We start from the raw sequence: 26,695 nt of genomic DNA, 5'->3' as shown, positions 1-26,695 counted from the left end.
ACCGGCCGGTTCGGTCTGGGTTTCAAAACATTGGTCGTAAATTATTGTTACGGGTGGGAACATGTGGTTCAGCATATTTATAATTACTTCTCTATGCGATGTAGTGTCAATTAGACCTAAAAGTTTTTGAAATGTTAATACCCTTCTAATTTTGATAGTGCCCAGAACATAAGTTCCCTCAACATTATCTAGAAACCCAAAGGAAAATTAATCACTAATTACCCATAAATCTGACAGGGATAATAATTCTCCATAAAAGCACTCCAAATTATGTCTCTTAATAATGGATACATTTCAGTTGACCTAACACATGTAAGATTATGGATGCATTAACAATCTCTTACTCTAGCTAATTTAATATCTAAAGCTCTTCTCTCCTTTTTAGCGCATAAAATGAATTCAATTGAAACCAAGAAGAAATTAAGTTTACCCCAAAGTAGAACACTATAGATATTTAGGGTCTATTTGGTACACAATTTTTCAGTATTCTATTTCCTATTTTATCCAAAATACACATTTATTCTCTTATTCTCAAAATATTATTCCATATTATTCAATTTTTTTAAACCCCCGAAATTTGTTAATTTAACTAAACACCCCCAAAAAATTTAGAAATTGACAAAAACACCCCAGCAACCCACATTTGCTAGATTCCAGCCACCACCATCGGAAGCTGGCCGAAATCTAGTATAAAGGCGCACTACCGATTGAATCTAGGCTTCGGAAAAGGCTAGATCTTTGGCCTTAGCCAGTCGTCAACGATGACTAAGATATGGCCATCGTTGATGACCAAATGCAACCATATCTGGCCGTCAATGGCTAGATCTAGCCGTACTAGCCAGAAAAGGCCATATCGGTGCACTACCAATTAGATCCAACCGATCGTGCTGTCTGTATTTACTTGTTGGGTTGGGGGTGTTTTTGTTAATTTTTAGTATTTTATTATAGAGATATTTAGTATAAAGGCGCATTACCGATTGAATCTCGGCTTCGGAAAAGGCTAGATCTTTGGCCCTAGCCAGTCGTCAACGATGGCTAAGATATGGCCATCGTTGATGACCAAATGCAACCATATCTGGCCGTCAATGGCTAGATCTAGCCGTACTAGCCAGAAAAGGCCATATCGGTGCACTACCAATTAGATCCAACCGATCATGCTGTCCGTATTTACTTGTTGGGTTGGGGGTGTTTTTGTTAATTTTTAGTATTTTATTATAGAGATATTTAGTAAATAAACAAACATAAGGGATACTTTTATTAATTTTTAAATCTTACATCGTAATACCCATCCAATTTTACTTTTTCCAAAATATTATTTTAAAAAGTATTAGAATTGATGGTGAGGCCAAAACTTTACTCAATGTGAAAATTACATGTTTGCAAGCATGTCATTTTCAAGTGTTGAATTTTTGGGGTCACGTGAATGCAAAGACCGCTACATATCTCGGCCAACCAATCATATTCTAGTTCATTTTGTAATGGTGCACCAACTTTTTCGTCATCTTGGGACAACACAGAACTTGGGGTAAGAAATAGAGGGTTCTATCATCAACAGAATGGCCTCAACCTTGCAAGATATGTAAGTGAAAATTTTTAAATTACATTCACTAAAATTGCAGGGAGTTATGTCAACATTAATCAAAGTTGGAATGCTGAATCATAATTGATAGAAGGTTTTTTATATGTTTTAGGCATGGAAACTATAGAAAAGAGGCAAGCCTTTGGAACTAATTGATTCAGTGTTGGGAGAATCAAGCAATATTTCAGAAATAATAAGATGCATCCACATTAGTCTCTTATGTGTGCAGCAGTATCCCGTAGACAGGCCAACCATGCCAACTGTAGTAGTGTAGTGATAATGTAATGCCTCAGCCAAAACAACCTGGTTTCTTGATGGACAGGAATTTACTCGAGCCGATTATGGATTAACGTCAAAGAATGAAATCAGTATCTCACTTTTGGAGGCTCAATAGTTTTCTAACTGTATATGTCCAACTCCACATTATTTATTCCTTCTGATACAATCCCATATTAAATATAAAAAATGATTGAATATTGGATTTTTAAAGGTGGGATGTAGAGGTAAGCATGGGTAGCAGGTAAAATTGGAACTAGCAAGTAGAACCGAAACCTACCTAGAATCGACACTGTGCAAATAAGTTTCAGTTCCAATTTTTTGGAACCATTACTGTGCAGGTCCGATTCTGGTTCCTATATGTGTCCGAACCGGAACCTATGATGGGAACCTAAAATGGGTACCTTGAATGGAACTTGTCTTGGAACTAAATTCAGGTACCTGAGTAGGAACTTGTATTGGAACTTGGATTTAAATGAAATATCAGTAAAGAATTGGGGGTCTGTAAGTTTACATATAAAAATTTTAAAATGGCCAAATGGAATGAAATGTTATATAAAAAATTATGTGTAACAATAACTTAGTCAAATATATATACAATTAATTATACATATATACTTCACCATATAAAAAACTTTAATATATTATGATAACCTAATTAAATTAATATATTAAAATTTTTACATATAAAAATATTTAATATATCATAATATTAAATTTTGATTAATTAAGTGTATAAATTATAATTGGAATTATGATCCAATTAAAAGTGTTTCAATGTTATTAAAAGAATTATTTTTTAAATAAAATAATATATTTGATTGAATAATATTTAGTTATTTACTTCAATTATCAAGTTTTGGGTATATCTATAGTAAATTAGTAATCAATTAATTATATATGATTAATTGATAAACATTAGTACATTAATTAATTAAATGTTTAGAAATTTAATTAATTATAACATCACATTATAGATTTATAGTATGATTAGCTAATTAATTATAACATTACATTATACACATTAGTAATTTACTACATTAGTATATTATTTAATTAAATGATTAAAAATTTAATTAATTATAATACTACATTATAAATTTATAGTATGATTACTTAATTAATTATAATATTACATTATAGTTAAATGATTAGCTAATTAATTATAACATTACATTATAAACATTAGTAATTTACCACATTAGTACATCACTTAATTAAATGATTAAAAATCTAATTAATTATAATAGTATATTATAGATTTATAGTATGATTACTTAATTAATTATAACATTATATTATAAACATTAGTAATTTATTAAATTATAACATTACTTAATTAAATTATTAGTATATTATAATATAACAACTCATACCTCATGAGTCACGATATATTAAGAAATCATTAAACAAACTTAAAATTAGAGTCATTATAATTATTTAATTAAATGTTCATAAATCATATTAATATTAATATTTAATTTTATTACTTTGTCACAAATTCACAATTAATGTTAATTTTTCTTTATTTTCACTCTAGTAATTATAATATTATATAATATTTGTATTTTTGGATAATAAAGTTTACTAAAATTTAATTCCCAAAATTAATTTCATAACTATACTTTGTAAAATATATATATTTATAATTTTAAGGATTTCTTAATTTGTCAGGGGTGTATTTGTAAAATTGTAAGGTGTGTTTGTCTTTTTAAACTAATAAGGGGTTAACTGATTTTTCACAAGGTACCCCGGTAAGGAATTGGAACCTGCATTTCAAGTTTCGGTTCCGATACCTTTTCTTAGGAACTTGTAGATTTCGATACCGATTCCCAAAAAACGTAGAGTACCTGGAACCGCTCACCCCTAGTAAGATGTTAGTATTCTGAGTAATTAACAAGTGTCCAGCTCATGACATTTGTACAGTTCTATATCCAATATCATCATATTGGTGTGAGAATTGAGATAGAGATGTGGATTGAAATTCATCGTCAATATGTAAAGTAACCAACGTATTCCCACTCTAAGTTTAGCGAAATCCCAAGTTGGTATTTCTAGTTGCATTTATTCTAGATTCTCATCCTTAAAGTAACATTGTTAACATTTTTTAGGTTACAAATAATGTAATTACCATAATGCCCATAACAAGTAAATTAATAAATTACGTATTAACCCCTAAATTAGTAGAATTATATTAACCTTCTTATTTTCAAATTACTTCAATAACACCCTCGGCCACTATGCACTCTCTTGATTTTTGCCCGATCTAGGTTGTTTTCGACGGCGTTGAACCACCTGGTCACCTCCATCACCTTTCTCATAGTCTATCGTCCAAAACCCCTCTTGTTCTTAACTCATTGGCCCCTCCAACCGTCGGGGCCGTTAGGTTTAGGGTTTTGCTATTTACTACCAGAAAGTATATGTACATGTTGGGATTAATGTACTTGGTCGCACATGATAGGTCTCAATCCTTGAATATGACTAACTATAATGACACATAAATCTGACAGGACAATAATTCTACGTGGGTTATTGTTCCACTGTTCACCAAAGTGCTAAAAGCACTCCAAATTACGTCTCTTAATAATGGATACACATATGAGAATTAAAACACACGTAAGATTAAGGATACATTAACAATCTCTTCTCTAGCTAATTTAATATCTAAAGCCGTTCTCTCCTTTTTAGCACATAAAATGAATTCAACTGAAACCAAGAAGAAATTAAGTTTCCCCAAAGTAGAACACTGTAGATATCAAGTCTCCTTGGTTGATTTCCCTTAATTGAAGGTGACGGCAAAATTATACTCAATGTGAAAATTACAGTGATCAGAAAAACGCTTGCATAGTTAATCAATAAAGTCAAGCATGTCATTTTCCAGTGTTGAATTTTTGGGGTCATGTGAATGCAAAGTCCGCCACATAGCTCGGCCGACCAATCAAATTCTAGTTCATTTTGTAATGGTGCGCCAACTTTTTCGTCATCTTGGGACAACACAGGACTTGGGGTTTACTTGTGTTACATATGTAGTTCACATATCAAAAAAGTTATTAAATTTTCAGCCACCAGTCTGTACTAGTGAAGGTTCCTTCTTTCTGCGACAATTAAAGCAGTTCTCCGACTCTGAGAAGTAAGTCAAGATTATTAACTTTTAAGTCAATACCCTTCTAGATGGACTGTTATTTATGGTGTTCATCGGTAAATTGGTGCAAAGAGCTAATAGGTCTAGACCCCAATGGATGTTCTTTGTTTATTTTTTATCAGTTTTAAGCTTCTGCTCTTTTTCTCTGGATTATGTTATGCAACAACTGACACCATTAGTTCATCCCAGTCTCTTAGTGAGGGCAGGACTTTAGTTTCAAAAAATCAAACATTTGAGCTTGGTTTCTTCAGTCCTGGTAGTTCTAAGAATCGGTACTTGGGAATTTGGTACAAGAAGATCCCAGTTCAAACAGTTGTCTGGGTTGCAAATAGACTCAATCCGATCAATGATTCTTCCGGAATTTTGATGATAAACAGAACCGGCAATCTTGTTCTGATGAGCCAGAGCACAAGTATAGTTTGGTCAGCCAACTTGACAAAAGTATCGAGTTCAGCAGTGGTTCAGCTCCTGGATTCAGGAAATCTTGTTCTAAGAGATGAACAAGATGGTAATTTAGGAACTTATTTGTGGCAAAGCTTTGACTATCCTTCTGATACATTGATAGCAGAAATGAAGCTCGGATGGGACCTAAAAACTGGTTTTGAACGGCGTATATCAGCCTGGAGGAGCCCGGATGACCCATCTCCAGGAGACTTTACTTGGGGAATTGAACTACAAGAAAATCCTGAAATAATTATGAGGAAGGGTTCAACAAAATTTTATAGGAGCGGTCCATGGAATGGCCTTGGGTTCAGTGGATCGCCAGAGCTAAGGCTTAATCCAATTTTTAAGTACAAATTTGTGTCTAATGAGGAGGAGGTTTACTACATGTTCAATGCAACAAAAAAATCAGCGATCTCAAGAATTGTTATGAATGAAACCAGTAATGCTCTTGAACGATTCGTATGGAATGAAGAAAATCAAAGTTGGAAACTGTATGCATCGGTGCCTAGAGATCGCTGTGACAATTATAATCTTTGTGGCTCTTATGGGATTTGTATTCCCAGTGCATTACCAATTTGCCAATGTTTAGAAGGATTCAAGTCAAAATCATTGGAAAGCATGGACTGGTATCAAGGGTGCATTCGCAATAAGCCACTAAACTACTCTAAGGCAGATGGTTTTATCAAGTTTGATGGATTGAAAGTGCCAGATGCTACACATTCTTCAGTGAACAGAAGTATGAATCTCAAGGAATGCAGGGAGAAATGCTTAGAAAACTCTTCTTGTATGGCATACACTAACTCAGATATTAGTGGAGGAGGCAGTGGCTGCACTATGTGGTTTGGTGATCTGATGGACATGAAACAGTTTCCAGCTGGTGGACAGGACTTATATATGCGAATGTCTGCTTCAGAAAAAGGTACTGGCTTAATTTTGTCTACTGATATCAGTTCACCATCTTACTTGTAATTAATTTTGAGTGTAGATTAAGATAATATGATACATTTTATATAACTTGACTATGTTCTCTTTTCAATATCACCGATGTCATGGTCAAGGGGCGAATGATGAGCATAAGAATATACCGATAATAGTTTTTACTACCATTGCTGCGGTTGCTGTGGTTGCTGTGCTTTTGCTTATCGTTGGCTATTACATACACAAAAACAGGATAAACTTAGTAGGTAATGTTCCTCAGTCTGCCTTCTTAAGTATATCTTCATTTGTTTGCAAGAACTTTTTGTAAAATGAATTGAATGCTACAATTTCTTCTGAGTCAGTCTTTTGAAACAGGATAGCTTTGATTTTTAACATAATTTCCGTTAAAATCCGTTACAAAATGGATAATTGGTAAAATTCCTAGTCATGTATCTAGAATATTCAATACAGAGAGAACAATGTTACAGAATACTGAGTCCTCATTACATATGGAGAACAATGTTTCATTATTTACAGTTAATATGTTCACTGTTTCAGAGAAAACAGAAACCAACAGGGGCAGCAGTCATAGACAGGATGATCCAAAAGATGACTTGGAGCTACCATTGTTTGAATTAGATACCATTTCTAATGCCACTGAAAACTTTTCAATCAACAACAAGCTTGGAGAAGGTGGCTTTGGACCTGTATACAAAGTAAGCTCATAAAACTATATGAACTGATCATAAGAACATATTACTACTATTTTACTGAAGATCACAGTAACTAATTTCACAAAATATCTTTCCAGGGTACACTTGTAGATGGACAAGAAATCGCTGTCAAGAGGCTTTCGAAGATTTCTGGGCAAGGATTAAACGAGTTCACGAATGAAGTTATACTGATTGCCAAACTACAACATAGGAATCTTGTAAAGCTTCTTGGGTGCTGCATTGAAGGAGATGAGAAAATGCTGATATATGAATTCATGCCCAACAACAGCCTAGACTCTTTTATTTTCGGTCTGCTAGCTTAGCGTATTTCTATTAGAGACATTTGGATTTGTTCTAGCAAAATTGAGGTTGATTTTTTAACAATTCAAGCATGACAACACACTGACCTGAATATTATTCTTGCTAGATCAAACAAAAAGCACAGTATTAGATTGGTCCAAGCGTTTTCAAATCATTTGCGGGATTGCTAGAGGTCTTCTTTATCTTCATCAAGATTCCAGATTGAGGATTATACATAGAGATCTGAAAGCAAGTAATGTACTACTTGACCATGAGATGAATCCGAAAATTTCAGATTTTGGCTTGGCAAGAACTTTTGGCGGAGATGAGACAGAAGGAAACACAAAAAGAGTTGTTGGAACTTAGTAAGCATCCTCTTGCCCTGTCATTTTATTGTTCTCTACTACACTTCTATATTAATTAACAAAATTTCCCTCTTAACATTCTTATACAGTGGATATATGGCTCCAGAATATGCCACTGATGGACTTTTCTCAGTAAAATCTGATGTCTTCAGCTTTGGCATTTTAATGCTAGAGATAGTAAGTGGAAGCAAAAATAGAGGGTTTTATCATCCAGATGACAACCATAACCTTATAGGACATGTAAGTAAAATCCGAAAGGCATTAGTTTACTTTCAACAAAAAGTTCAGGAATTATGTTATTTCTGGCATATTAACAGTAAGGGTTTTGATATATTTTAGGCATGGAAACTGTGGAACGAAGACAAGCAACTGGAACTGATTGATTCAGTATTGGGAGATCAATCCTGCAATCTTTCAGAAGCGATAAGATGTATCCACATTAGTCTCTTATGTGTTCAACAGTATCCTGAGGACAGGCCAAATATGTCATCTGTAGTTGTGATGCTTGGTAGTGAGAACGAGTTGCCTCAGCCAAAGCAACCTGGCTTCTTGATGGACAGGAAATCACAGGGACCAGACTCTTCTTTAGGAAAGCCTGAATCTTCTTCAACTAATGAAATCACTATCTCATTGTTAGAGGCTCGATAGTTTTAATTTTTAACCATATATATGCAGCTGAACTAATTGATACTAGACCATAGAAATTGTGATTTCATTTACACAAATTAGCAATGAGAAATAGATCATGACTGCTGGGTAAAATGGGATGCTATTAATGTTGGAGTTTAGCTTGTGTCCATTTTGATTGAGGATAATCCTGGAGCTTCCTGTATTTTCTGGATTTGATCTATGAAATAATCTTGTTAATCTCAGACTCATTTAGGCAGTACTAATCTTGTATCTTTAATTTGAATAAGGTTTAAAATTAAAAGACACAACCATATTCTGACTCTAACTCAACTATTATGCCAAATCTTATCCAAAATTTAGGTTTATTGATGATAGGTCTCAATCGAAGTTAACAGAAGAAACTATAATTTGACATTGATATTGATTATTTCCTAGCTCATCAATATTCAATCTCTCACCAAGAATACTGCATCAACTAAAAGCACAAAGACAAAAGGTTACTAATAGCTTTCAAACTAGGCACCAAACTAAACAATACTTAGAATTAGACCCACTTTATCCCAACAGCCTGACCCCAATTTTGTTCTGAAAAAATTCCATCAAACTCAATTGATGACTCATTTGACACCTCGACATAATTGTAACCCAAAAATAAAGCTTACTAAAGGCAAGGAAAATAATAAGGCAAGTATGAACTTGTTGTGGCTAGAAAGGATCTGTTGTAACATCCACTAACCACCTAGTCGAGTGAGGCTTAAAGAGTTACAATCATCACATATTGTTTTTGTAATATCTTCTATCCTACCTTATCGAGCTTATTTGAAAAAATAATATCCAAGTTTGAATATGGGGGACACGCTCTGAATTCTCACTATTTAAGGTGCGTAAGAGATAAATTCGAATCCCACCAAACAAGATAGTAAGATAATACGTGATAATCGTAACTCTACAGACCCCACTCAATAAATTGCAAAAGGGTATGTTACAAGTGCAGTATTGTCATAAAACAGAAGAACAAGCTTTACAAATAAGATGGGGTTGGTGAGAGAATGCAGGAAACATCAATGAGAGCTAGGTATGGTAGGGGAGACAGAGTCAAAATTGTACGTACGTATAGATAACTTTGAGAAGAAGGCAACAACTAGAAAGATTGATTGATTGAAAGAACATTATGGAAGCAGACAGGCTGACAACGAACTTGCATACAAATACAATATTCTTGAAGCTAAAGCCAATTCCAATCTCCCATTTTCATGCACTTGTACGTGGACCCCTTATACAAATTATGATCGATCATGAATGATGGTGAGATATCAGATGGATTGAGCTAAGGTTCCTGCTTGTTCAAGAAAACACCACTCCCTTTTTCATGTAAAGTCTACATACCTTTATGGTAAACCTTAAACCCTAAAAATTAAAAAAAAAATTAAAAAAATTATGTAAATTAAAGTGTTTTTGAGGTTTGTTTGGTATGACTTCTTCTTCGATAGAACTTATTAAAGAAAAGTTTATTAGAGTTGAGGTTTTGTGATTAATGGTTTGGAAAGGAAATGTAAAAGGGCTTTTAGTACTTATTTACCAAAAAGTGTTTTAACATACAAGAATAAATTAAGTCAAAGAAATAAAATAAAATCGGGATATTTTTAAAATTTAAACGTTTTAAATAAACTAAAAAAAGAGTTTATAGTTTCTCTCGTATAAATCGTAAAATAACTTATTTAAAATCTTATAAACACTTTTAAGATACAATCAAACACTCTTACATAATTTTAAAAGTGTTTATAGTTTTAAATAAGTTTTTTTAGCCAGTAAATATATGATAACCTAAGGAATTAGCCTGACGGTCAAGAAAGTTTGTTCATTTTATGGACTTTTTGGGTTTAAACCACTTTAGAATCACCTACCATCTTGGGGTCACCTATAACATTAAGTTTGTAGGGTATTCAATAGATCCCAAAGATTAGTCGGGGATCAACCTTAAAACATTAGGCTTGTATGCACGTAGACTAATCCAACCATCCCGATCATTAAAAAAAAAAAAAAAAGAATGACAAAGTTTCTTATATTGTTATCTACATATAAAAGCAGACGTCTATATTACGTACTACTTGGACTCGGTCATCTTTCTATATTATTTTGATGTCATCTTCATATGAAGTGAGGGTTTTGTAATTTTGTGGACTTTTATTTTGTGTGAGAATTATTCATTTATCCACAAAATTTGAAGTCTACGTTTGTAATGTGAACTGAATTTACAAGAATCCCTTTGCAGCCGTCGTCGCATACTGGAAATGCTGTCGTTTGGTGAGCTCAACAAGATAATATTCTAACAAAGAGTTTATTAAAATAGAAAATGTCATTTTCTCTTTATTAAACTCTAATATTATTATAAGAACATGTGAAGCGCAGACGGGCACAACTTGAGATATTTTAATTTCATGCTGATCAAATTGACCATGCGAGCTCTTAATATACAAAATTGGATGACTCTGACTTGCAATTCTTTTGACCCAAATTTAGACACCTTTTTTTTTTTTTTTTTTGTAATTATAATTTAGAGCTTTGCAGCCTTCCACGTTTTCGCCAAATTAATTGGACCAAAATCAAAACAGTGTTCTTATTGAGTTCAAATCAAACAGATTTATGACATTATTGTAATTCGCAAGTTAAAAATTACATTATTTCTGGAACAAAAATATATATGTTAAAAAAAAAAATCTTAAGGAAAATAATACAAGAAAAAAAATGTTTATTTAAAGGAATTTTTTTTGGGTAGTGTAAAAGGAATAATTTAAGATTTATTCAAAATGGAAAAAAACTTGACTGCTTTGGTATAATCAAATGATAAATTTTGGAAAATTGAACCATTTCTCTTATCAATCATGGAATGATTGAGAATTGCATTTTCTTTACTCAAAAATCTAGATTATGACATATAAATAAACCCAATTAATTTCTCTAACTTCAATTAAATTACCACTTGTTCTACATTAATTGCTTCAACTCCTTGATAAATGTTATTATCTCTTATTTAAAGATTAAATTTAATCAAATCTAAATTTGGTTTTCCGTAGAGAGAAAAATATGTCAACTCTTATCTTATCCTAATTAAAATATAAGATCATGTTCAAGTCATTTCCTTCTACAGATATTTCTTTAAACCCAAGCCTTCAATCTAAAATCAGTTTAATTAATGGTATAAATGGTAAACCGGATTAAGCGTTAATGTAGGTCGCTAATTTGGCATGACTCACCTAATAATCTAGTCATACTCATACATATCTAGATTTATTATTTTCTTACGTGTCGTTTGGTCAGCATGCAGCCTATGATACGTCACCTAATCTTGTCCACACTTGAATATTTGAAAAGTCAAAACCCACCCGAATAACGTAAACTCACGTAATTGGGCCCACTAAAACCGTTAATCTCGAAAACCTCACCGCCCTCCAGCTCTACCCTCTGACGGTTCAGATTCAATACAGCCCACTTATTAATTCCCCAAAGCTCCATTTCACTTTCGGAGCCGTCCATCACCGGTTTCCAACTTTCCATTTGCTTAAAATACTCAAATAAATATTTTAAAAAATCATAACTATATTAGTGTAAATCAAAATTTACTTAATTACGATTTAAACTTTTAAAGAAAATTTATATTTACATAATTGAATGTTTTTAAAATATTGTATAAGAGATTTGTGAAAGAATTTTTTTTTTCTATATTTTACGTTATATATAGGAGTAAAATCATTGATAAAATCATAATAAATATCTTAGTTCCTTTAAACTTAAGATAACATTAACTGTTTAACATTTTTATTTTCATATTCCCTGTAGTAAAAGATATTTAATTTAGGAGTAAAATCCTGAATAAGTATAATAATAAATATTTCCCATTTTCTTTAAACCTAAGATAACATTTATATAGCTACCATCTTAATTTTCATATGCCTTGATTAAAAAATATTTTTTACTTTTATTTTGATGGTCTAAATCAATATTATTATTATCATTATTATTATTATTATTATTATTATTTGAACCTTTATAATTTTCTACATAATTTATCCAATTTGTGACAAGTAAGTAACATGTTTTAAAAACCCTGAAATTATGCAAACTATAAACATTCTTGAAAAAAAAAAAAAAAAAGTGACGTTTACCCAAAAATAAGCATTGTATCTGGACTGTATTTAATTATTTATACAAATTTTGTGGAAAAATTAATTATTCCTTAAAATAAGCAAATACTAATTAATTATATATAAAAATAAAATAAAGACTTAAAATTAACTTCTTCTAGAGGATTAGTTTCCAACGACCATGATGATGATGAGCGTGACAACAACATATCATCATTAATCATTTATTTTAATCTAAAAATTTAAAACGCAGTCGTTTGGTACCACCAATTAAGCGACTAATCTGGTCATTAACTTTTTTGATCTCTCTCATATGCAACTATAAATACGACTCCAGCGTCTTCATTTTCAATCGTTGAAAATCTCAATCTCAGACTCAGATAGAGGGAAAAAAAGGAGAACTCAGTGACTTGTTAAAGACTCATTCACAAATGGCCGTCAAAGTGTATATTGTGTACGTATTTCTCTCTTGTTTTCTGTGATTTAATCTTCGTTTTGTTGCTGATCGTTCGTTTCTGCTTAGAATTTACGACGTTAATTTCTGGATCTGTTTCTGCTTTCAATTTTGTTGAGTTTTGTTTAACTTCCTTCTGTGTGATTAGTGTGCTTTAGTTTTAGATTTTACGGTGAATCATTTGATCGGATTAGCCTTTTAAGAATTTGTAATTGTAGTTCTTGAAATTTACTTCGGTTATGAAAGAGTCGTATTGTTATGAATTGAAAATATTGAGAGTAAAATTTCAGCTGAGGAAGCGTGAAATGATTGCCATTTGAGGTGATAAGGTATTAATAATGTGATTTGAAGGTTGTGAAGTTCGTTTTTAAGATTGCATTTTGGAGAAGAAAATCATGAACTATAATTCAATTTTAAATATAATGCTCAATTTTGTGTCGAAATATAGACTCGAGCTGTGTTTGGTATGATGGAATTTGAATTGGATGGACATGGAAGTTTATTTTGTATCATACAGACGATTTATAGGGAGAATCTCGTTCTGAATTAGGTAGATTGGTGTGAAAAGTAAAGTTATTGTGATTAGTGAGGCAGTTTAATTTCATTATCGTATTCTGTTTGTGGATTTATTTTTGTTTGCTTTGTTGTACAGAATGCTCATTTAAGAATCACCCTGTGAATTCTATAAACTAAACTTACACAGGATATGGGAATTTACTTTTTTCGTTCAGAAATGTCATATGTGTTCGGGATTCAGGAATGTGTTTGAGAATTAGATAAATTTGAAACCTGAACTCGTTTTCTTTACCTAATTCAGTTCCACTGTTTAGACTCTTAATTGTAGCTTTCTTAAGTGATTGGCTGGGTAATAATTTTGCTCTTTTTTTTCTTAGTTAGTTTCATGTAGCTGAAAGCATGATTTTGCTGATGCCATAGATTAGAGCTCTCATTAGCTTCTAGTCAGCACTTGGCATTATAGCTCTCATTAGCTTCTAGTAGGCACTAGGCATTATCCATATAAAATTGTGTCTGTGATATCGTGTTGTTTGTAAGCAGAGAACCTAACTAATCATTTTGATAGAAAAAGTTCAAATAGTTTGTTATTCTGTGGTCAAAGACCATATGAAAATGTATGAGTAATCTATAGGCCAGTATAGTTTATGTTTTCAGTCATCCATTCCACCCATTTGTAACATCACCATTTGACTCTGAATTTCACAAGTTAGATGATGGTTGATATATGTGGTGTGTTGCTCATGGTAATTGACCTTAACTCTAGTTGGTCATAGTTTTATAGTTCTGGGCAACCAATGGCTACTAAAATGGTGACTTAGTATTTGTACGTGATGTACATATTTAACTGTTTTCTGATTTACGTAAAAGAAATTCATATTACATATTTTGTGGTGATATTTAGTAAAATGAATTTCCAGTAAATAATGTTCTACTGTTTTCTCTCCTGTTCTTATACAGTGTATGATTTGTAAAATATATTGTTGTACAGTCATTTAATTATTATTATATGCCACTGCATTTTCTCAGTTCTAGATCATCGCCTAATGCTGCTTTACAATGTTACTAATACGAGTCTTTTGATTAAAATGTCTTGTTGCTATTACAGGTACTATTCCATGTATGGACACGTAGAGAAACTTGCAGAAGAGATAAAGAAAGGTGCTTCATCTGTTGAAGGTGTTGAAGCCCAATTATGGCAGGTAAAATATGCATTGCTTTATTTGAGCATCACATTCTATTTTTATTTAATAAACTGCCAAGTTTACTGCATGTTCTAGTTTTGCTGGGTACATAGTATTTTTTTAACTCATTGCAAGCAACAAATTTAGAGAAGAGGCATTCACTTTTGCAAAAAAAATAAAGGGGCCTACTAATATATGATTTAGATTTCGAATCCGGCTTCCTTCTCACCAAGAAAAAGGTTTTAAGGTGGTAGATTGTTTAGATGGTAGGCCATGAACCATGGTTGTCCTCCATGCTCAAATTCAGGTATTTTGGGGTCAATGACAGAGTTCTTGCCTAGTTAGTTGCTTTTGTTTATAAGTATAGTTTCCATGAGACTGTAAGCTTTGATTTTTTCTTGACACCTATTCATTTCATTTCATCTTCCCTCATGCTCTCTTGAGTATACCTCGTGTATCATTTGTGAGTTATTGCGTGTCCTTCCACAATCATGCATCTCAGCTGTTTAGCTCTTATTTCTTATGCATAATGCTGCTCCTTTAATTTGCTGTTACTTTTGGTTTTTCCATCATGTTTTATCTAAATTAATAGCCTTTACCTTGGAAATGCTTACTGTTTATGTTTTTCTTGATTGGCTGAATTTTGTACCATGTCACCCATTCATATTCATTCTTCATTAAAGTTTCTCAGTTAATTTGATTGCCAATATGTTATGATTTTCTTCTGCTCTCTTGTTTAAATCAAACTGTAAAATCTAGTGGCTGTGCATTAACAGTTTATTAAAAGTAAAGATACTTTCATGAATTCCTTATTCTGCATTATAGAAGTTGTTATAGATACCCAGACTGATTTTAGTGGGCATGTGGAATAGGTTGCTGAAACGCTGCCAGAGGAGGTGCTCGGCAAGATGAGTGCACCACCAAAGAGTGATGTACCAATCATTACAGCCCAAGAACTTGCTGAGGCTGACGGGTTTGTTTTTGGCTTCCCAACAAGATTTGGTATGATGGCTGCTCAATTTAAGGCTTTTATGGATGCAACTGGTGGTCTCTGGAGAACCCAACAACTTGCAGGAAAACCTGCCGGGATCTTCTATAGCACCGGGTCACAAGGTGGTGGACAAGAGACTACAGCGTAAGTTCCTATATCATGGTTAAGTTTTAACTGAAATTACTAAAACTCCTTCAAAACAAGGAAGGAAAACTAACTATTAAATTCTTTTTACAGGTTGACCGCAATCACTCAGCTTGTTCACCACGGGATGATATTCGTTCCCATCGGATACACATTTGGCGCAGGTATGTTCGAGATGGAGAAGATCAAGGGTGGAAGTCCCTATGGTGCCGGAACTTATGCTGGGGATGGCTCGAGACAGCCAACTGAGCTGGAATTGGAGCAAGCTTTCCACCAGGGGAAGTACATTGCCAACATCACAAAAAAGCTCAAGGGAAGTGCTTAAATTTGGATTTGGATTATATACCAATTACCATAAACACATTTACATTACATGGCCTTTCTTCCATTCTTTTCACATTTAGAATTTGTATTTCCTATATCTCTTAAGGTTTGCAAACAATAATTCCCGCTTTTTTTCGTATATGATTTGTACGCGTGTTATACATACAGTTGTTTTTTCTCAATGGTAAAGTTGTTTCAGGTTGCTTTGTATTCGTAATTTAAGACGAAATATTATTATTAGTGTGAGGAATTGCAAATGTCTTTTGTTTATGTAGAATCTATAATCAATTGGAATTTGCCAGATCAAACCTAAAAACAAGTAAAATATTTATGGTGTGTATATCAAGATATGAGAGATTGTATTAATTGACAGGCACCTAACATCAGGTATGTGTTACTTTTCGTTGTTATATATATTCCCTTAAAATCAACCCCCTTGTACTAAATATTCCAAACACCACTTTCAAGTTTCAACATGTGATCTTGGGTTCTGTATTAGTCAAATCTAAAATGTCAAACTTTTATTCACCTTTTCTCTCTGAAAAAGAAATTTTTGAGGCTTAATTTCAGCACAACATGTTCCGTGTGAAACTATTCAATTATGTACTTTTTTTTCGAAAATAGTACACCAATTCTCTCTACCGTATGTTCAAACTTTTGAGCTTCAATTAGGCGAGGATTCTAATAATGGACAAGAGTCAAGCACCTTTCCATTATAGTTTTCATTTAAATAATTACAAATTTTTTTTTTTCTCTTTTTTATGACAAGGGGTGTTCATGTCGACTTACACGTACCTCAAATAATCTTTCGGGACCTTAAATTTTTTAATAACAACCTCAGGGTGAAACCCAATAAAGTTGTGGGGTCCGAGGTTGACTGGCTTGTCAAACTGGATGACAAAACTTTTAAAATTTAATAAATACACCCCTAAAAATTACAAGTAAGTCCTACAGGTTTAAAATTTAGCAAACACGCCACAAATACAAATCGGTCCATGACTAGTTGGTTGCGACGACACCCCAAATGCAATCCCAATCATCCCTTAAGCCCATTCCCTAGAAAATCTATTCAAGATCTGGTCGAAATTGGTTCGATTTTGGCCAAATCTCACTAACACCGACATCGACATTCCAAGCCAAATCTCACAGACGTCGGTGTCGAAAAACCCTCCTCATCACCCCAATAATACTCCCTTCTTCCTCCCTACCAAAACCCATCTCACCCCACCCCCGTTAGCCTCACTAATCACCAACAAAAGCTGGCTATTGCTGTCGTTGGTTTTTTTCAATTTCCGGTCAATTCACTCACCGAAAATCAACTATGTCGTTACCATTGCACTCAACGGTGCTTTTTTCTTCAAAAGCTCCAACATTCCAACCTTCAATTGTTTGTCAATCATCATCTCAAATTCTAGGATTTTTGGTGAATAGTGAAATTGTTAACTCGGCCTAATGAAGCTCCCGAGTCTTGGTTAAACCGGTTGGATAGGGCCAGGTTTTAAAACACTGTCTGAAATTACCGGTAAGGTAAAAACTTCAATAACTACTCTTATTAACAACCGAAGAAGGACTTAAACTATCAAACCATTCGGTCAACTAAAGGTAGTTAATAACTATAAATCTTGATTATTCATAACCATAATAAATCTTGAATTCTCCATTGGATTGCAGAAGAAGAAAACAGATAGGGCAATGAAATTTTAATGTCATTAATTACAATATCTTTGATAATAATTAATTTTATTCTTACAAGCGAGTATTAGCTTTCTTTATTTTTCTTGAGACATTCACTCAATCATGTTTATATGCTTCAAAACTAAGTGACAAAAAATGATTAGATTAGATTTAGATTAGACTAGACGGCTTTGAAGGTGATCAAATTTATTATAAGAATCACCCTGTGAATTCTATAAACTAAACTTACACAGAATGGGAATTTACTTTTTTCGTTCAGAAATGTCATATGTGTTCGGGATTCAGATGTGTTTGAGAATTAGATAAATTGAAACCTGAACTCGTTTTTCTTACCTATTCAGTTCCCTTTTTAGACTCTTAATTGTAGCTTTCTAGTGATTGGCTGTATAATTTTGCTCTTTTTTTTCTAGTTAGTTTCATGTGAAAGCATGATTTTGCTGATGCCATAGATTAGAGCTCTCATTAGCTTCTAGTCGGCACTTGGCATATAGCTCTCATTAGCTTCTAGTACACTGGCATTATCCATATAAATTGTGTCTGTGATATCGTGTTGTTTGTAAGCAGAGAACCTAACTATCATTTTGATAGAAAAAGTTGAAATAGTTTGTTTATGTGTGTCAAGACCATGAAAATGTATGAGTAATCTATAGGCCAGTATAGTTTATTGTTTCAGTCATCCATTCCACCCATTTGTAACATCACCTGTTTGACTCTGAATTTCACAAGTTAGATGATGGTTGACATATGTGGTGTGTTGCCATGGTAATTGACCTTAACTCTAGTTGGTCATAGTTTTATGTTCTGGGCAACCAATGGCAACAAAATGGTGACATAGTATTTGTACTGATGTACATATTTAACTGTTTCTGATTTACTAAAAGAAATTCATATTACATATTTTGTGGTGATATTTAGTAAAATGAATTTCCAGTAAATAATGTTCTACTGTTTTCTCTCCTGTTTCTATACAGCGTATGATTTGTAAAATATATTGTTGTCAGTCATTTAATTATTATTATATGCCACTGCATTTTCTCAGTTCTAGATCATCGTCTAATGCTGCTTTACAATGTTACTATATATATGAGTCTTTTGATTAAAATTTCTTGTTGCTATTACAGGTACATTCCATGTATGGACACTAGAGAAACTTGCAGAAGAGATAAAGAAAGGTGCTTCATCGTTGAAGGTGTTGAAGCCCAATTATGCAGGTAAATATGCATTGCTTTATTGAGCATCACATTCTATTTTTATTTAATAAACTGCCAAGTTTACTGCATGTTCTAGTTTTGCTGGGTACATAGTATTGTTTTAACTCATTGCAGCACAAATTTAGAGAAGAGGCATTCACTTTTGCAAAAAAAATAAAGGCCTACTAATTATGATTTAGATTTCGAATCAGGCTTCCTTCTACCAAGAAAAGGTTTTAAGGTGGTATATTGTTTAATGTAGGCCAACCATGGTTCTTCCATGCTCAAATTCAGTATTTTGGGGTCAATGACAGAGGTCTTGCCTAGTTAGTGCTTTTGTTTATAAGTATAGTTTCCATGAGCTGTAACTTTGATTTTTTCTTGACACCTATTCATTTCATTTCATCTTCCCTCATGCCTCTTGAGTATACCTCGTGTATCATTTGTGAGTTATTGCGTGTCCTTCCCAATCATGCATCTCACTGTTTAGCTCTTATTTCTTATACATAATGCTGCTCCTTTATATTTGCTGTTACACTTGGTTTTTCCTCATGTTTTATCTAATATAGCCTTTACCTTGGAAATGCTTACTGTTTATGTTTTTCTTGATTGGCTGAATTTTGTACCATGTCACCCATTCATATTCATTCTTCATTAAAGTTTCTCAGTTAATTTGATTGCCAATTTTGATTTTCTTCTGCTCTCTTGTTAATCAAACTGTAAAATCTAGTGGATGTGCATTAATAGTTTATTAATACTTTCATGAATTCCTTATTCTGCATTATAGAAGTTGTTATAGATACCCAGACTGATTTTAATTTTTTTTGGGTAGTGTAAAAGGAATAATTTAAGATTTATTCAAAATGGAAAAAAACTTGACTGCTTTGGTATAATCAAATGATAAATTTTGGAAAATTGAACCATTTCTCTTATCAATCATGGAATGATTGAGAATTGCATTTTCTTTACTCAAAAATCTAGATTATGACATATAAATAAACCCAATTAATTTCTCTAACTTCAATTAAATTACCACTTGTTCTACATTAATTGCTTCAACTCCTTGATAAATGTTATTATCTCTTATTTAAAGATTAAATTTAATCAAATCTAAATTTGGTTTTCCGTAGAGAGAAAAATATGTCAACTCTTATCTTATCCTAATTAAAATATAAGATCATGTTCAAGTCATTTCCTTCTACAGATATTTCTTTAAACCCAAGCCTTCAATCTAAAATCAGTTTAATTAATGGTATAAATGGTAAACCGGATTAAGCGTTAATGTAGGTCGCTAATTTGGCATGACTCACCTAATAATCTAGTCATACTCATACATATCTAGATTTATTATTTTCTTACGTGTCGTTTGGTCAGCATGCAGCCTATGATACGTCACCTAATCTTGTCCACACTTGAATATTTGAAAAGTCAAAACCCACCCGAATAACGTAAACTCACGTAATTGGGCCCACTAAAACCGTTAATCTCGAAAACCTCACCGCCCTCCAGCTCTACCCTCTGACGGTTCAGATTCAATACAGCCCACTTATTAATTCCCCAAAGCTCCATTTCACTTTCGGAGCCGTCCATCACCGGTTTCCAACTTTCCATTTGCTTAAAATACTCAAATAAATATTTTAAAAAATCATAACTATATTAGTGTAAATCAAAATTTACTTAATTACGATTTAAACTTTTAAAGAAAATTTATATTTACATAATTGAATGTTTTTAAAATATTGTATAAGAGATTTGTGAAAGAATTTTTTTTTTCTATATTTTACGTTATATATAGGAGTAAAATCATTGATAAAATCATAATAAATATCTTAGTTCCTTTAAACTTAAGATAACATTAACTGTTTAACATTTTTATTTTCATATTCCCTGTAGTAAAAGATATTTAATTTAGGAGTAAAATCCTGAATAAGTATAATAATAAATATTTCCCATTTTCTTTAAACCTAAGATAACATTTATATAGCTACCATCTTAATTTTCATATGCCTTGATTAAAAAATATTTTTTACTTTTATTTTGATGGTCTAAATCAATATTATTATTATCATTATTATTATTATTATTATTATTATTTGAACCTTTATAATTTTCTACATAATTTATCCAATTTGTGACAAGTAAGTAACATGTTTTAAAAACCCTGAAATTATGCAAACTATAAACATTCTTGAAAAAAAAAAAAAAAAAGTGACGTTTACCCAAAAATAAGCATTGTATCTGGACTGTATTTAATTATTTATACAAATTTTGTGGAAAAATTAATTATTCCTTAAAATAAGCAAATACTAATTAATTATATATAAAAATAAAATAAAGACTTAAAATTAACTTCTTCTAGAGGATTAGTTTCCAACGACCATGATGATGATGAGCGTGACAACAACATATCATCATTAATCATTTATTTTAATCTAAAAATTTAAAACGCAGTCGTTTGGTACCACCAATTAAGCGACTAATCTGGTCATTAACTTTTTTGATCTCTCTCATATGCAACTATAAATACGACTCCAGCGTCTTCATTTTCAATCGTTGAAAATCTCAATCTCAGACTCAGATAGAGGGAAAAAAAGGAGAACTCAGTGACTTGTTAAAGACTCATTCACAAATGGCCGTCAAAGTGTATATTGTGTACGTATTTCTCTCTTGTTTTCTGTGATTTAATCTTCGTTTTGTTGCTGATCGTTCGTTTCTGCTTAGAATTTACGACGTTAATTTCTGGATCTGTTTCTGCTTTCAATTTTGTTGAGTTTTGTTTAACTTCCTTCTGTGTGATTAGTGTGCTTTAGTTTTAGATTTTACGGTGAATCATTTGATCGGATTAGCCTTTTAAGAATTTGTAATTGTAGTTCTTGAAATTTACTTCGGTTATGAAAGAGTCGTATTGTTATGAATTGAAAATATTGAGAGTAAAATTTCAGCTGAGGAAGCGTGAAATGATTGCCATTTGAGGTGATAAGGTATTAATAATGTGATTTGAAGGTTGTGAAGTTCGTTTTTAAGATTGCATTTTGGAGAAGAAAATCATGAACTATAATTCAATTTTAAATATAATGCTCAATTTTGTGTCGAAATATAGACTCGAGCTGTGTTTGGTATGATGGAATTTGAATTGGATGGACATGGAAGTTTATTTTGTATCATACAGACGATTTATAGGGAGAATCTCGTTCTGAATTAGGTAGATTGGTGTGAAAAGTAAAGTTATTGTGATTAGTGAGGCAGTTTAATTTCATTATCGTATTCTGTTTGTGGATTTATTTTTGTTTGCTTTCTTGTACAGAATGCTCATTTAAGAATCACCCTGTGAATTTTATAAACTAAACTTACACAGGATATGGGAATTTACTTTTTTCGTTCAGAAATGTCATATGTGTTTGGGATTCAGGAATGTGTTTAAGAATTAGATAAATTTGAAACCTGAACTCGTTTTCTTTACCTAATTCAGGTCCACTGTTTAGACTCTTAATTGTAGCTTTCTTAAGTGATTGGCTGGGTAATAATTTTGCTCTTTTTTTTCTTAGTTAGTTTCATGTAGCTGAAAGCATGATTTTGCTGATGCCATAGATTAGAGCTCTCATTAGCTTCTAGTCAGCACTTGGCATTATAGCTCTCATTAGCTTCTAGTAGGCACTAGGCATTATCCATATAAAATTGTGTCTGTGATATCGTGTTGTTTGTAAGCAGAGAACCTAACTAATCATTTTGATAGAAAAAGTTGAAATAGTTTGTTATTGTGTGGTCAAAGACCGTATGAAAATGTATGAGTAATCTATAGGCCAGTATAGTTTATGTTTTCAGTCATCCATTCCACCCATTTGTAACATCACCTGTTTGACTCTGAATTTCACAAGTTAGATGATGGTTGACATATGTGGTGTGTTGCTCATGGTAATTGACCTTAACTCTAGTTGGTCATAGTTTTATAGTTCTGGGCAACCAATGGCAACTAAAATGGTGACATAGTATTTGTACGTGATGTACATATTTAACTGTTTTCTGATTTACGTAAAAGAAATTCATATTACATATTTTGTGGTGATATTTAGTAAAATGAATTTCCAGTAAATAATGTTCTACTGTTTTCTCTCCTGTTCTTATACAGTGTATGATTTGTAAAATATATTGTTGTACAGTCATTTAATTATTATTATATGCCACTGCATTTTCTCAGTTCTAGATCATCGCCTAATGCTGCTTTACAATGTTACTAATACGAGTCTTTTGATTAAAATGTCTTGTTGCTATTACAGGTACTATTCCATGTATGGACACGTAGAGAAACTTGCAGAAGAGATAAAGAAAGGTGCTTCATCTGTTGAAGGTGTTGAAGCCCAATTATGGCAGGTAAAATATGCATTGCTTTATTTGAGCATCACATTCTATTTTTATTTAATAAACTGCCAAGTTTACTGCATGTTCTAGTTTTGCTGGGTACATAGTATTTTTTTAACTCATTGCAAGCAACAAATTTAGAGAAGAGGCATTCACTTTTGCAAAAAAAATAAAGGGGCCTACTAATATATGATTTAGATTTCGAATCCGGCTTCCTTCTCACCAAGAAAAAGGTTTTAAGGTGGTAGATTGTTTAGATGGTAGGCCATGAACCATGGTTGTCCTCCATGCTCAAATTCAGGTATTTTGGGGTCAATGACAGAGTTCTTGCCTAGTTAGTTGCTTTTGTTTATAAGTATAGTTTCCATGAGACTGTAAGCTTTGATTTTTTCTTGACACCTATTCATTTCATTTCATCTTCCCTCATGCTCTCTTGAGTATACCTCGTGTATCATTTGTGAGTTATTGCGTGTCCTTCCACAATCATGCATCTCAGCTGTTTAGCTCTTATTTCTTATGCATAATGCTGCTCCTTTAATTTGCTGTTACTTTTGGTTTTTCCATCATGTTTTATCTAAATTAATAGCCTTTACCTTGGAAATGCTTACTGTTTATGTTTTTCTTGATTGGCTGAATTTTGTACCATGTCACCCATTCATATTCATTCTTCATTAAAGTTTCTCAGTTAATTTGATTGCCAATATGTTATGATTTTCTTCTGCTCTCTTGTTTAAATCAAACTGTAAAATCTAGTGGCTGTGCATTAACAGTTTATTAAAAGTAAAGATACTTTCATGAATTCCTTATTCTGCATTATAGAAGTTGTTATAGATACCCAGACTGATTTTAGTGGGCATGTGGAATAGGTTGCTGAAACGCTGCCAGAGGAGGTGCTCGGCAAGATGAGTGCACCACCAAAGAGTGATGTACCAATCATTACAGCCCAAGAACTTGCTGAGGCTGACGGGTTTGTTTTTGGCTTCCCAACAAGATTTGGTATGATGGCTGCTCAATTTAAGGCTTTTATGGATGCAACTGGTGGTCTCTGGAGAACCCAACAACTTGCAGGAAAACCTGCCGGGATCTTCTATAGCACCGGGTCACAAGGTGGTGGACAAGAGACTACAGCGTAAGTTCCTATATCATGGTTAAGTTTTAACTGAAATTACTAAAACTCCTTCAAAACAAGGAAGGAAAACTAACTATTAAATTCTTTTTACAGGTTGACCGCAATCACTCAGCTTGTTCACCACGGGATGATATTCGTTCCCATCGGATACACATTTGGCGCAGGTATGTTCGAGATGGAGAAGATCAAGGGTGGAAGTCCCTATGGTGCCGGAACTTATGCTGGGGATGGCTCGAGACAGCCAACTGAGCTGGAATTGGAGCAAGCTTTCCACCAGGGGAAGTACATTGCCAACATCACAAAAAAGCTCAAGGGAAGTGCTTAAATTTGGATTTGGATTATATACCAATTACCATAAACACATTTACATTACATGGCCTTTCTTCCATTCTTTTCACATTTAGAATTTGTATTTCCTATATCTCTTAAGGTTTGCAAACAATAATTCCCGCTTTTTTTCGTATATGATTTGTACGCGTGTTATACATACAGTTGTTTTTTCTCAATGGTAAAGTTGTTTCAGGTTGCTTTGTATTCGTAATTTAAGACGAAATATTATTATTAGTGTGAGGAATTGCATATGTCTTTTGTTTATGTAGAATCTATAATCAATTGGAATTTGCCAGATCAAACCTAAAAACAAGTAAAATATTTATGGTGTGTATATCAAGATATGAGAGATTGTATTAATTGACAGGCACCTAACATCAGGTATATGTTACTTTTCGTTGTTATATATATTCCCTTAAAATCAACCCCCTTGTACTAAATATTCCAACCACTTTCAAGTTTCAACATGTGATCTTGGGTTCTGTATTAGTCAAATTTAAAATGTCAAACTTTTATTCACCTTTTCTCTCTGAAAAGGAAAATTTTGAGGCTTAATTTCAGCACAGCATGTGAAACTATTCAATTATGTACTTTTTTTCGAAAATGGTACACCAATTCTCTCTACCGTATGTTCAAACTTTTGAGCTTCAATTAGGCGAGGATTCTAATAATGGACAAGAGTCAAGCACCTTTCCATTATAGTTTTCATTTAAATAACTATAAATCTTTTTTTTTTTTTCTTCTTTTTGATGACAAGGGGTGTTCGTGTCGACTTACGCGTATCCCAACTAATCTTTCGGGACCTTGAAATTTTTAATAATAACCTCAGGGTGAAACCTGACAAAGTTGTCGGGTTCGAGGTTGACCGTTTTAATTGGCTTGACCGGCTAGTCAAACTGGATGAAAATTTTTTTAAAATTCAATAAATACACCCCTAAAAACTACAAGTAAGTCCTACAGGTTTGAAATTTAGCAAACACGCCACAAATACAAATCGGTCCACGACTAGTTGGCTGCGACGATACCCCAGATGCAATCCCAATCATCCCTTAAGCCCATTCCCTAGAAAATCTACTCAAGATCTGGTCAAAATTGGTTCGATTTTGGCCAAATCTCACTAACACCGATGTCGACATTCCAAGCTAAATCTCACCGACGCCGGTGTCGAAAACCCTCCCCATCACCCCAATAATACTGCCTTCTTCCTCCTTATCAAAACCCACCTCACCCCACTCCTGTTAGCCTCACTAATTGCCGGCGAAAGTTGGCTATTGCTGCCGTTGGTTTTTTTTTTTCAATTTTCGGCCAATTTACTCACCGGAAATCAACCCTGTCACGACCATTGCACTCAACGACGCTTTTTCTTCAAAAGCTCCAACATTCCAGCCTTTAATTGTTTGTCAATCATCATTCCAAATTCTAGGGTTTTTGGTGAATAGGGAAATTGCTAACTCAACCCAATGAAACTCTCGAGTCCCGATTAAACCTGCTAGGCCGAGCCAGGTTTTAAAACACTATCTAAAATTACCGGTAAGATAAGAATTCCAATAGCTATCCTTATTAGTAACCCAAGAAGGACTTGAACTATCGAATCATTCGGCCACCCAAAGGTAGTTAATAACTATAAATTATGATTATTCATAACCAGAATAAATCTTGAATTCTCCATTGGATTGCAGAAGAAGAAAACGGACAGGGCAATGGAATTTTAATGTCATTAATTACAATATCTTTGATAATAATTAATTTTATTCTTACAAGGGAATATTAACTTTTTTTATTTTTCCTTGGGACATTCACTCAATCATGTTTATATGCTTCAAAACTAAGTGACAAAAAATGATTAGATTAGATTTAGATTAGACTAGACGGCTTT

At 32.9% G+C, this 26,695-nt stretch overlaps 3 protein-coding genes across 3 annotated transcripts; all 3 read left to right on the top strand.

Annotated features, from left to right (window-relative positions):
- Positions 1–4,913: 4,913 nt before the first annotated feature.
- LOC116139826 (G-type lectin S-receptor-like serine/threonine-protein kinase At4g27290) lies at positions 4,914–8,604 on the top strand. Its single transcript, XM_031425477.1, has 7 exons — positions 4,914–6,360; positions 6,500–6,625; positions 6,918–7,075; positions 7,171–7,381; positions 7,500–7,737; positions 7,827–7,977; positions 8,077–8,604. Exons 1-7 carry the CDS (start codon positions 5,091–5,093, stop codon positions 8,383–8,385), a joined length of 2,463 nt encoding a protein of 820 aa, XP_031281337.1. The 5' UTR covers positions 4,914–5,090; the 3' UTR covers positions 8,386–8,604.
- A 4,208-nt stretch (positions 8,605–12,812) lies between these two features.
- LOC116139955 (probable NAD(P)H dehydrogenase (quinone) FQR1-like 1) lies at positions 12,813–16,389 on the top strand. The gene is made up of 4 exons (XM_031425599.1): positions 12,813–12,963; positions 14,585–14,678; positions 15,533–15,795; positions 15,889–16,389. The coding sequence occupies exons 1-4, from the start codon at positions 12,941–12,943 to the stop codon at positions 16,118–16,120; spliced, it is 612 nt and encodes a 203-aa protein (XP_031281459.1). The 5' UTR covers positions 12,813–12,940; the 3' UTR covers positions 16,121–16,389.
- A 5,116-nt stretch (positions 16,390–21,505) lies between these two features.
- LOC116139958 (probable NAD(P)H dehydrogenase (quinone) FQR1-like 1) lies at positions 21,506–25,068 on the top strand. Its single transcript, XM_031425603.1, has 4 exons — positions 21,506–21,656; positions 23,279–23,372; positions 24,227–24,489; positions 24,583–25,068. Exons 1-4 carry the CDS (start codon positions 21,634–21,636, stop codon positions 24,812–24,814), a joined length of 612 nt encoding a protein of 203 aa, XP_031281463.1. The 5' UTR covers positions 21,506–21,633; the 3' UTR covers positions 24,815–25,068.
- Positions 25,069–26,695: the final 1,627 nt, after the last annotated feature.

This window comes from Pistacia vera, unplaced genomic scaffold (genome assembly GCF_008641045.1).
Source record: "Pistacia vera cultivar Batoury unplaced genomic scaffold, PisVer_v2 Contig36, whole genome shotgun sequence".
Taxonomy (NCBI): domain Eukaryota; kingdom Viridiplantae; phylum Streptophyta; class Magnoliopsida; order Sapindales; family Anacardiaceae; genus Pistacia; species Pistacia vera.
This window is presented reverse-complemented; position numbering and strand designations above follow the sequence as displayed.